This window comes from Scylla paramamosain, chromosome 6 (assembly GCF_035594125.1).
Source record: "Scylla paramamosain isolate STU-SP2022 chromosome 6, ASM3559412v1, whole genome shotgun sequence".
Lineage (NCBI taxonomy): Eukaryota > Metazoa > Arthropoda > Malacostraca > Decapoda > Portunidae > Scylla > Scylla paramamosain.
In genome coordinates, this window is record NC_087156.1 from 8,760,940 (window position 1) to 8,773,735 (window position 12,796).

A 12,796-nucleotide genomic window follows, 5' to 3' on the forward strand; every position below is an offset into this window, starting at 1 on the left:
TTTTTTTAGCATGGGTGACTGAGTTTTTTTCAAAGTTATATTTCCTCTGCAGTAGAGACAGTGGTGTCGACCTTGAGGGTTTAGCGCTTTCCTGCTTACAAGTGGCCTGGACTCATCCATGTTTGCCCTGCACTAGGCTACAGAGTTGTTGCCTAGGGAAAGTGATCCGTGACTAGCAGCAACTGTTGGCGGTGTCGGTAATGACGCACGGAGAGAGGCTTTGTATGGTCATAACAGTATATATACGAGTATATATATATATATATATATATATATATATATATATATATATATATATATATATATATATATATATATATATATATATATATATATATATATTTATTTATTTATTTATTTATTTATTTATGTACAAGGGACACCTGCCAAAGACAACAAAACTACAATAAAAAAAAAAGAAGCTCACTGAGACGCCGGCCCCTGAATAGTAAAAAATTGAAGGCTAAGTATCTTGAAACATCCCTCTGGAAGGAGTTGAAGTCATAGAAAATTGGAAAAACAGAAGAAGGCAGGAACTTCCAGAGTTTACCACAGGAAGGGGTGAATGCTTGAGAATACTGGTTAAATCTTATATTAGAGAAGCAGAGAGAATTGGGATGAGAGAAAGAAGAAAGTCTTGTTCAGCAAGGCCACCGTAGGAGGGGCGGCATACAGTTAACAAGATTAGAAGAGCAGTTAGCATGAAAATAGCGGTAGAAGATAGCAAGAAATGCAACACTGCGGCGATGAAAAGAAGATGAAGACAGTCAGTTAGAGGAGAGGAGTTGATGAGACGAAAAGCTTTTGATTCCACTTTGTCTAGAAGAGCGGTATGAATGAGCCCCAATCGAATATTTTTGAAAGATCAAAAGTCAGTCGTTCTATGGCTTCTTGCAAGATCATTGATGAATAATAGGAAGAGAGTGGGTGACAGGAAAGAACCCTAAGGAACACCACTGTTAATAGATTTAGGAGAAGAACAGTGACCGTCTATCACAGCAGCAATAAAACAGTCAGAAAGGAAACTTGAGATGAAGTTACAGAGAGAAGGATAGAAGCCGTAGGAGGGTAGTTTGGAAATCAAAGCTTTATGCCAGACTCTATAAAAAGCTTTTGATATGTCCAAGGCAACAGCAAAAGTTTCACCAAAATCTAAAAAAAAAAATCTAAAAAGAGGATCATTAAGACTCATTATGGAAAGCAAGATTACCAGTAGAGCGGCCTTGACGGAACCCATACTGGCGATGAGATAGAAGGTTGTGAAGTGATAGATGTTTGGGAAGCTTCCTGTTGAGGATAGATTCAAAAACTTTAGATAGGCAAGAAATCAAAGCAATAGGACAGTAGTTTGAGGAATTAGAACGATCACCCTTTTTAGTAACAGGCTGAATGTAGGCAGACTTCCAGCAAGAAGGAAAGCACGGAGGCGCAGTTTCGGAGAACAATAGGAGGTACACCATCAGGTCCATAAACCTTGCGAGGGTTTAGGCGAGCGAGGCCATGGAAACATCATTGCGATGAATTTTAATATAATACAATATAATATAATATATATATATATATATATATATATATATATATATATATATATATATATATATATATATATATATTATAGTATCATGCACACAACCACGTGGGCAAACTTCGAGACCTTCACACCTCAACTGATTTCTCTAAGGGTGTCGGTCACCAAGGAAAACACCTAGACTCAAACATTTCAACAGGTATCACCTCCACACCCTTTTCTCCCATACCACGTGACAGATGTATCTGTGCGTGATTATTGGGCGTCTCTTGGCCAGAGTTGAATAAATCAAGAGTCCCAGTGTTGGTTGGGAGAGACCAGCATCATACATCGAGGCGAGTAAACTCTATACTTTGCATCCAATCTCCCTACACCAAATGAACAAAAAAGCGTCAAGATATGACTCTTTCACCCCATATCCCCATTCTGTAGGAAGTAGGATGGGAGGAGGACGTACCCCACCGGTATATAAATTGGTGTCATCGGTTTGATATGTATACTTCAGAGGAAGAGGAAGAGAAGGAGAAAGAATGGGAGGAAGTGGAAGAGAAAGAGGAGGAGATGGAAGAGGAAGAAGAGGAGGAGGAGGAGGAGGAGGAGAAGGAGATGGAAGAGGAGGAGGAGGAAGAGGAAGAGCAGGAGAAGGAAGGAAAAGTGTAGAGGACTTATTCAAAAGGTGTAAATATTTAGTTAGGTTAGATTAAGTAAGGTTATGTGAGGTGAAATGGAGTTAGATTTGGGTGAGGTGTGGTGAGGTTCGGTTAAGTGAAATGAGGTTAGGTTAGGATAGTCTAGGTGAGGTGAGGTTATGTCAAGGTACGTTAGGTTAGGTGAGGTTAGGTTAGTCAGTCAATCAGTCAATGAGTCAGCCAGTCAGTCAGTCGAGGAGGAGGAGGAAGTGTAGGAGAAGGAAGGAAGGAGGTGGTATAAAGGAGTTATTCAAAATGTGTAGCTACTGTAGATATGATAGGAAGGCGTGACACACATAGGAACGAAAGAGGGCATAAACATATATATATATATATATATATATATATATATATATATATATATATATATATATATATATATATATATATATATATTCTTTTCCTTCTTCTTGTAAGAGTTGGTAAGACTGAAAAAAAATAAGGTAGGAAAAAGCCCCAGCTCTTTTAAAGGATGGCTTGATAACGTGATTTTCAAGAACGTTTCAAGGTGGTGTGAGAGACATACTTCACGTTAGTGTATCCACTTCTAAAATGTACATTGGGCAACATCGGCTGCACGACGAGAGGAGGGAGTGCACTGGTGCCACGCCATGACAAACCCGTGGGAACTCAGTGGGTGGCCTACTGGACGTCCTGCATGAAGAGTAACACCCATATGCTTGTTTACCATCGTTCACTTATCTTAATTGTTTTGTTCAGCGCCGGTATGTATATAATTATAGACATTATACATGGGGATGTCCATAGATTTTGACACCATGGTGAGATGTGAAATATTAACAATAAACACATCTAAAGTCAAACAGTCAATATAGTAAGCAGGGACCAAGCACCCAACCACACACCCACCCACACTCATCTTGTTCAAATTCCTATCCCTGCAGTCACAATACATCAGCGTATGTCTAATTATTATTGTTACTATTATTACAATTACTATCATTATTATTAATATAATCTTTATAATAATAATAATAATTAGCAGTAGTAAGGGTAGTAGTAGTAGTAGTATCTGTTATTATCATAATTATTATTATTATTATTATTATTATTATTATTATTATTATTATTATTATTATTATTATTATATTCATTAATGTTGTTGTTGTTGTTATTATTATTATTATTATTATTATTATTATTATTATTATTATTATTATTATAATAACAACAGCTAATAAATTTAAAGTATGTACATTTAAATTGAAAAAAAAAAAAGAATCTCTAAATTAGAGATGTGAAGTGAGAGGAAACCGAGAAAAGAAATGCAGAGGCGAAAACAGAAAGCACCTTTGGAAAGTTTACCCACTGCTTTCTCATTTACATCTACGTGTAATAAGCATACACTAGAATCGAGAACACAACCTTTCACAGTATGTTAAGAAAAACGCAAGATCGAATTACGTACCATCAAATCTCATTTGTAGATGAGGAATATGATAAAATTTCCAACATGCACTTCTCTCATTCTCAGGGACACCATATCATATAGATTTTCACGGTGTATTAAGAAAATGAAAAACATCAAGTTAGGTACGTACAATCATATTATATTTGCTGATAAAGAATTAAATAAAATAAAAAAATTCCCCATATGCACTTTTCTTATCCTCAGGGACACAATATCATGTTGTTTTTCACGGTTCGTCAAGAAAAACAACAACAACATCGAATTACGTACCATCATATCGCAATTGCTGATAAGAAATACGATTAAAATTTTCCTACATGAACATTTCTCATTCCCATGAAAAAATGTATCACATATAAGAAGAATTACCTCACAGACAGCGACACTCATCTCCATCCTGGACAGTCATGAAGACACTCGTGCTGTGCCTGCTTGTTGCCGGGGCCTTAGGTCAGTGCCTCCATGCAGCAATGCCCTATTCAACTGTTCTTCTGTCTGACGAACAATATTTCTTACAATGACTTTTCTTTCTACCTACAGCCGCCCCATCCCGCAAGCCCACCTTCCGTCGGGGATTGAATAGGATTGTTGGTGGTGAGGACACAAATCACGGCGAGATCCAGTACCAACTTAGCCTGCAAGACACTTCGTACAGTGAGCCATGGCACTTCTGCGGTGGTAGCCTGTACAATGAGCACTGGGGCATCACAGCTTGTCACTGTCTGCAGTACGATGTGGCCAATCCAGGAATTGTCCAGGTATTTGCAATAACCTATTACTCATATGAAATACACAAGTGCACTTCAATATTTAGACAAGATATGCTAAATGAGCTAATTCCCCGCAGGCTGTGGCTGGTGAATACACTCTGGAGGCAAATGATGGTTCCGAGCAGCCACTGAGACTGGATGAGATCATCCTTCACCCACAATTTAACAGCTCGGCACTCACGAATGACGTCGCCCTCATTCACTTTAGGCAAGCAATGCTTTATAACGATTATGTTAATCCCGTCGGCCTTCAAACAGAAAAAGAGCTTGTAGGCGTCGAGTGCACCGTCACGGGATGGGGAGCTTTGTCAGAGGGAGGGAGTGCCGCCACAGTCCTGCAGAAAGTTCACGTTCCTACTGTGTCCGATGAGGAATGTAGATTATCTTACTACGGTATTGAAGATTCCATGATCTGTGCTGGATATCCCGAAGGTGGAAAGGACGCCTGCCAGGGTGACTCTGGTGGACCTATGGTGTGCAAGGGATACCTTACTGGCATCGTGTCCTGGGGCTACGGATGTGCTCGCCCCAACTACCCGGGGGTCTACACGGAGGTGGCCTACTTTGCGGATTGGATTACCGCTAATGCTGTATAGATTGTACCATTGAGATGGTCAAAACTTAGCACGCTAAATTAGAATAGTTAGAATTATGATGATTTTCATTTATTCCAATTACTCCTTCATTAAAGCTATACCATCATTTTTACACACACACACACACACACACACACACACACACACACACATAATACTCATTCCACATAGGCTCAGATCTGATGGTTCGAAAGAGGGAAATTGATAGACAGTTAGCATCACTTTCATTTAATCTGTTGAGCCTGTTAAAAAAATGTCCACTGAAAAGCCAGTCCCAAAAAATGGTCCAAAGCGGTAGTCAAAAATTGAAGGATAAGTGTCTTGAAACCTCCCTCTTTAAGGAATTCAAGTCATAGGAAGGTGGAAATACAGAAGCAAGCAGGGAGTTCCAGAGTTTACCAGAGAAAGGGATGAATGACTGAGAATACTGGTTAACTCTTGTGTTAGAGAGGTGGACAGGGATGAGAGAAAGAAGAAAGTTTTGTGCAGCGATGCCGCGGGAGGAGGGGAGGCATGCAGTTAGCAAGATCAGAAGAGCAGTTAGAATGAAAATAGCGGTAGAAGACAGCTAGAGATGCAACATTGCAGCGATGAGAGAGAGGCTGAAGACAGTCACTTAGAGGAGAGGAGTTGATGAGACGAAAAGCTTTTGATTCCACCATGTCTAGAAGAGCAGCATGAGTGGAACACCCCTGGACATGTGAAGCATACTCTATACATGGACGGATAAGTCTCTTGTACAGAGTTAGCAGCTAGGGGGTGAAAAAAAAAAAAAAAAAAACTGGCGGAGACGTCTCAGAACACCTAACTTCATAGAAGCTGTTTTAGCTAGAGATGAGATGTGAAGTTTCCAGTTCAGATTATAAGTAAAGGACAGACCAAGGATGCTCAGTGTAGAAGAGGGGGACAGTTGAGTATCACTGAAGAAGAGGGGATAGTTGTCTGGAAGGTTGTGTCGAGTTGATAGATGGAGCAATTGAGTTTTTGAGGCGCTGAACAATACTAAGTTTGCTTTGCCCCAATCAGAAATTTTAGAAAGATCAGAAGTCAAGTGTTCTGTGGTTTCCCTTCGTAAAATGTTTACTTCCTTAAGAGTTGGACGTCTATGAAAAGACGTGGAAAAATGCAGGGTGGTATCATCAGCTAAGGAGTGAATAGGACAAGAAGTTTGGTGTAGAAGATCATTCATGAATAATAAAAAGAGACTGGGTAACAGGACAGAACCCCTAAGGAACACCACCTAAGCAAGGAGGCACAGTTTCGGGGAACAATAGGAGGGACCCCATCAAGTCCATAAGCCTTCCGAGGGTTTAGGCCAGCAAGAGCATGGAAACCATCATTGCGAAGAATTTTAATAGGTAGCATCAAGTAGTGAGAAGGTAGAGGAAAGGGAGGATCAAGCCCAGAATCGTCCAAGGTAGAGTTTTTAGCAAAGGTTTCAGCGAAGAACTCAGCTTTAGAAATAGATGTGATAACAGTGGTGACATCTGGTTGAAATAAAGGAGGGAAGGAAGAAAAAGCTATTGAAAGAAAACGTTATTGGAAATATTTTTGGCTAGATGCCAGAAGTCACGAGGGGAGTTACATCTTCAAAGGTTTTGACACTTTCTGTTAATGAAGGAGTTTTTGGGTAGTTGGAGAATAGACTTGGCATGGTTGCGAGCAGAAATATAAAGTGCATGAGATTCTGGTGATGGAAGGCTTAAGTACCTTTTGTGGGCCACCTCTTTATCATGTATAGCACGAGAACAAGCTGTGTTAAACCAAGATTTGGAATGTTTAGGTCGAGAAAAAGAGTGAGGAATGTACGCCTCCATGCCAGACACTATCACCTCTGTTATGCGCTCAGCACACAAAGATGGGTCTCTGACACGGAAGCAGTAGTCATTCCAAGGAAAATCAGCAAAATGCCTCCTCAGGTCCCCCCAACTAGCAGAGGCAAAACGCCAGAGGCACCTTCGCTTAGGGGGATCCTAAGGAAGGATTGGAGCGATAGGACAAGATACTGATATGAGATTGTGATCAGAGGAGCCCAACGGAGAAGAAAGGGTGACAGCATAAGCAGAAGGATGAGAGGTCAGAAAAGGATCAAGAATGTTGGGCGTATCTCCAAAACGGTCAGGAATACGAGTAGGGTGTTGCACCAATTGCTCTAGGTCGTGGAGGATAGCAAAGTTGAAGGCTAGTTCACCAGGATGGTCAGTGAAGGGAGAGGAAAGCCAAAGCTGGTGGTGAACATTGAAGTCTCCAAGAATGGAGATCTCTGCAAAAGGGAAGAGTATCAGAATGTGCTCCACTTTGGAGGTTAAGATCAAAGAATTTCTTATAGTCAGACGAGTTAGGTGAGAGGTATACAGCACAGATAGATTTAGTTTGAGAGTGACTCTTTAGTTGTAGCCAGATGGTGGAAAACTCGGAAGATTCAAGAGCGTGGGCACGAGAGCAGGTTAAGTTTTTGCGCACATAAACGCAACATCCGGCTTTGGATCGAAAATGATGATAGAGAAAGTAGGAGGGAACAGAAAAGGGGCTACTGTCAGTTGCCTCAGACACCTGAGTATCAGTGAGGAAGAAAAGATGAGGTTTAGAAGAGGAGAGGTGGTGTTCTACATAATGAAAATTATATCTTAGACCGCGAATGTTGCAGAAGTTAATGAAGAAAAAGTTGAGGAGGGTGTCAAGACACTTAGGGTTGTGGACAGAAAGGCAGTCCGACCTGGGGACATTTATGGTCCCCTCCCATGATGGGGACTCCGAGGCTGGTGTAGGAGTCGCCATGATAATTTTGAAATTTTTGAGTGAGGGATGTGTGTGTTATTAGGTGCTTGTAGTTTTGTGTGGAGGAAGAGTTGTCTTTAGAGGGCAGGCTGTGACTACCCCATTGTGTTGTGAGACACAAAAGGAAACTTTCAGTAAAGTCACAACTGGGTTTAATGATAAGTTCACAGCACCCCCTGAACAGTGCTTTAGACCTCACTGGGAATAATTATTGTTTCGGCAGGTGTCTACTGCCTCCTCCTTGTATTAATATATGTCTAATATTCCTGATTCCACAAATGAAACAATTTCTCTCTTTTCAATATGGGGTACTTTAGTGCAAGAAAAATAACTTTTGGAAACAAAAAGAAGCAACATATTGTTTCAGTTGATTAGTATCCATAATGATTTTTTTTTTTTTTGTCTTTTCAGCCTTCACTTATATATAAACTGAATATATATATATATATATATATATATATATATATATATATATATATATATATATATATATATATATATATATATATATATATATATATATATATATATATATATATATATATATATATATATATATATATATATATATATATATATATATATATATATATATATATATATATATATATATATATATATATATATATATATATATATATATATATATATATATATATTCATGAAAAATAAAAAGGATTTTTTCATTTTACTTCTTAAGGGAATATCAAGTTGATTATAGAAAGAAATATTCTTGTATGTCATTTATGACATTTAGTTCTTCGCTCACCAACAATTCATGGTTCCACAAATTAAACTGTCTTCAATATAGGATGGTTTTGTGGAAGAAAAAATTGGGGGGGCGACTAGTAGAAGCAACATATTGTTTCAATTTATTAATATCCTTAATGAACTTTTTTTTTGTTAGTCTTTTAAGGCTTCACTTATATATGAAATGAACATTAACAAAAATATAACAATAGTTATTATAACAAAGAATTTAGAGAGCCAGTTTAGCAGCTCGTGTTACCTACTTTTGCCTTAACCTGCCTTCACACGCCACTCTGATCCAAACAAATCTGTTAATCTATGGATTATATCTTGAATGAATTTAACTTCCCGCTTCGTGTTAACAATAAAGGTACATAGGCTTTGCGGTCTCATCCCAAGGCGTAACTAATGTCCCGTGCACGACGAAACTCATGTCCAATAAGCGGAAATGGACATGTATGTACATTTCCGCTTATTGGACCTATGTAGCATTTATGCTACATAGGTCCATTACATGACTACATAATACATAGGTCCAATACATGACTACATAATACATAGGTCCAATACATGACATACATTTATACTACATAGGTCCATACATGACCTATGTAGCATTTATGCTACATAGGTACTCATTCTCTATAAAAATCTTATCTTAACATGATTTTTGACTTTGGGAGATTTTCTACCAATATATCCCAAACATGGCACTGCCACAATGGCAATGACTGACTTGGATGCAACATGACAATATTTATCCTGCTTTTTTTTTTTTTTTTTTTTTTACAAGCAATATTAACTGAAGAAAAGAAGAAGTATTGTCACAAAGGTCGCTCTTCAAAGTTAAGTTAATCGAAATGTGTGAGAGGAACTGGAACAATCGAGTGTATGTGGGACCTTCACTCATAATGGGAAAGAAGGAAAGATCAAAAATATGTAAGGTTGGCAATGTACAAGTATGCACATTCAAGTTGACAAAATCTTACTTAGAGACGTAAAGTGGAATGGAGGAAATAAAAAAATAAAAATAAAAAGATGCGTGGATTAAAATAGGAAGCATATATCGAAAGTTTCCAAACAGCTTTATTTTTGACATCGAACTGTAATAAACATACAAAAAAACAACAACTACAAAACACACAAGCTTTCACTGTATGTTAAGAAAACAACAACGTTAAAACCCATCATCATATTGCCTTTGCTGATAAGAAATACAATATAAAATTTTCCCACATGCACATTTCTCATTCCCAGGGACACGATATCACATATAAATAGAGTTACCTTGCAGAAAAGGACACTCGTATCCATCCTGGGCAGTCATGAAGACCCTCGTGCTGTGCCTGCTTGTTGCCGGGGCCTTAGGTCAGTGCCTCCATGCAGCAATGCACTATTCAACTGTTCTTCTGTCTGACAAACAATATTTCTAACATTGACTTTCTTTCTACCCACAGCCGCCCCATCCCGCAAGCCCACCTTCCGTCGGGGACTGAACAGGATTGTTGGCGGTGAGGACACAGTTCACGGCGAATTTCAGTACCAACTTAGCCTTCAAGATACGTCATACAGCGAGCCATGGCACTTCTGCGGTGGTACCCTGTACAATGAGCACTGGGGCATCACTGCTTGTCACTGTCTGCAGTATGATGTGGATAATCCAGGAATTGTGCAGGTATTTGCAATAGCCAAATGCTCACATGAAATGCACAAAACCACTTCCATAGTTAGTCAAGATATATTAACTGAGATGATTCTCTTTGCAGGCTGTGGCTGGTGAATACACTCTTGAGGCAAATGACGGTTCCGAGCAGGCAGCAAGACTGGATGAGATCATCCTCCATCCCTACTTTGATTCTTCGTTACTCGTTAACGACGTCGCCCTCATTCACTTTCCGCAAACAATGGTTTATGACGATTACGTTAATCCCATCGGTCTTCAAGAAGAAAAAGAGCTTGTAGGCGTCGAGTGCACCGTCACGGGATGGGGAGCTTTGTCAGAGGGAGGGAGTGCCGCCACAGTCTTGCAGAAGGTTCATGTCCCTACTGTGTCCGATGAGGAATGTAGAATATCTTACTACGGTATTGAAGATTCCATGATCTGTGCTGGATATCCCGAGGGAGGAAAGGACGCCTGCCAGGGTGACTCTGGTGGACCTATGGTGTGCAAGGGATACCTTACCGGCATCGTGTCCTGGGGCTACGGTTGTGCTCGCCCCAACTATCCGGGGGTCTACACGGAGGTGGCCTACTTTGTGGATTGGATTATTGCCAATGCTGTGTAAATTGTACCATTAAGATGATCAAAGCATGAGACATCAAATTAAATACAATTATGGTGGTTTTCACATATATAAATCCCTCCTTTTTTTTTAAAGCTAAATTGTAGTTTTCAGACACACACACACACACACACACAATATTCATTCCACACAGGCTCAGATCTGATGGCTCGAAACAAGAAAATTGGTGGAGAGGTAGCATCACTTCCATTTAATTTGTTGGATCCGAAACTAAGATCGATGTTTCCTTTTTATTGAATGATAAATGAAAAGGATTTCTTTCATTTTACCTCTTGAAGGAATATCGAGTGGATTATAGAAGTAAATATTCTTCTTTGTCATTTCTGACATTTTGTTCTTCGCTCACCAACAATTCATGTTCCACAAATTAAATTGTCTTCAATATAGGATGGTTTTGCGCAAGAAAAATATTTTCGGGGAAGTAGTAGAAGCAGCATATTGTTTCATTTAATTAATATCTATAACGAACTTTTTAGGCCTCTTTTATGTATGAAATGAACATCAAAAAAATATAGCAATAGTTATTCTAGTATGGCAACTTAAACAAAACAAAGAATTTAGAGAGTCAGTTTAACAGCTCGTGTTACTTACTTTTGCCTTAATCTGCCTTCACACGCCACCCTGATCCAAGGACTAAGATGAATTTGCCAAACAAATCGGTTAATCTATGGAATGTCTCGAATTAATATTCTTTCCCACTTCATGTTAACAATAATGGCGCACCGCAGGGTTTTACTCAGATATGGATTGTTGAGAATGCTACACATTATATTAAGTGTAATTATGGTGGTTTTGATGAATGTAATTTATTCGTTGGTAAGAATTTGAATCGTTTTTACTGGCGCTCGAACACACACGCACTGCACAGACTCACATTCCGTGGTCTGAACTCCTCAGACACAGCTAAAGGGAGAGTTCAGAAATTGGTGTATGAAAATTAATAATTCCCAGACTTACTTAGTTATGTTGACCATAAAAGACACAGGAATGTCCCCACTAAGTCCCCACTAAGTCGTCTGCAATATCCAACAACATCCACACCATCGTCACCTGCCACCTAGTGATGCCCCTCCCACAAATTACGTTATCCGACACCACAGTAAACAGACACACTGAGTGCTTTTGGGTTCGTTAGATAGATAGGTAGATAGACAGACAGATAGATGGTATACTCGTAGTTGGTAATAGTGAACTAAGAAGTGTCGGGCACGTGGCGAGTGAAGGTTGATCCTCCAAACTACTGGTGGACGACACATTCTGCTCAACTAGTGAGATGTCATACGGGAAATACAATACATATGTCAGGAATGACCTGTATTGGCAGTAAATCAGGTGGAAGATCTCAGGTAAAGGCAGAAAGAGTATCCTTCCAAGCATATCAAACCAAGTGTTGAGTGTGGGTTTGGTGCATCAATACAGAAAACTAAAACTGAGTTTAGGATGAGACAGAACTATGACGAATTAAACTGTTAGTCTCATTTATCATTTTCGTTCTCCTAATATTGTTTCATCATACACTTTAGATCCATGAAATAGTCAGAATACTTCTGCTGTGCGGTTGCTATAAAGTTAGGAGGATATTTAGTGGAGTAAAATTTCATTTACATGTTCTTCACCATTACCTAACTCCTCTTCTCTTAAAATTATCTTTCCTTCAAGTCGCTGCGACATCTGGGCCTTCTCATGTCGAAAACGTATGTTTGTATCACCAATGCATTTCGGGAATAAGTGTGTCCCGGCTTGGGAACCACAGGACGTTTAGAGTATATATTTGTGTGAAATTCACCATCTGCCGCCACGCGGCTAAGAGCGCCTTCTTCTTCTGTGCGCATCGGTTGTTATCGGTTAATTGTTGTGAAAGAACAGCAATAACAAAATTATCTGAAACCAGCACATACTCTGGTGTGACGGGTGGTTCTCAATCATCGAAAACAAAATTGTGTGCTACGA

The 12,796-nt window shown here is 39.2% G+C and overlaps 2 protein-coding genes across 2 annotated transcripts; both read left to right on the top strand.

The window, feature by feature from the left end:
• Nucleotides 1–3,974: 3,974 nt before the first annotated feature.
• On the top strand, nt 3,975–5,071 carry LOC135101283 (trypsin-1-like). The gene is made up of 3 exons (XM_064004987.1): nt 3,975–4,099; nt 4,190–4,407; nt 4,497–5,071. Exons 1-3 carry the CDS (start codon nt 4,057–4,059, stop codon nt 5,013–5,015), a joined length of 780 nt encoding a protein of 259 aa, XP_063861057.1. The 5' UTR covers nt 3,975–4,056; the 3' UTR covers nt 5,016–5,071.
• Nucleotides 5,072–9,764: 4,693 nt separating this feature from the next.
• LOC135101284 (trypsin-1-like) lies at nt 9,765–10,888 on the top strand. Its single transcript, XM_064004988.1, has 3 exons — nt 9,765–9,911; nt 10,001–10,218; nt 10,310–10,888. The coding sequence occupies exons 1-3, from the start codon at nt 9,869–9,871 to the stop codon at nt 10,826–10,828; spliced, it is 780 nt and encodes a 259-aa protein (XP_063861058.1). The 5' UTR covers nt 9,765–9,868; the 3' UTR covers nt 10,829–10,888.
• The last annotated feature ends 1,908 nt before the right edge of the window (nt 10,889–12,796 follow it).

Excerpts from the sequence above, each read along its gene's own strand:
- LOC135101283 (XM_064004987.1), top strand. The coding sequence starts at position 4,057 with ATGAAGACACTCGTGCTGTGCCTGCTTGTTGCCGGGGCCTTAG. Across the intron at positions 4,100-4,189 it reads GCTTGTTGCCGGGGCCTTAG|CCGCCCCATCCCGCAAGCCC; the intron begins GTCAGTGCCTCC and ends TTCTACCTACAG. Across the intron at positions 4,408-4,496 it reads CCAATCCAGGAATTGTCCAG|GCTGTGGCTGGTGAATACAC; the intron begins GTATTTGCAATA and ends AATTCCCCGCAG.
- LOC135101284 (XM_064004988.1), top strand. The coding sequence starts at position 9,869 with ATGAAGACCCTCGTGCTGTGCCTGCTTGTTGCCGGGGCCTTAG. Across the intron at positions 9,912-10,000 it reads GCTTGTTGCCGGGGCCTTAG|CCGCCCCATCCCGCAAGCCC; the intron begins GTCAGTGCCTCC and ends TTCTACCCACAG. Across the intron at positions 10,219-10,309 it reads ATAATCCAGGAATTGTGCAG|GCTGTGGCTGGTGAATACAC; the intron begins GTATTTGCAATA and ends TTCTCTTTGCAG.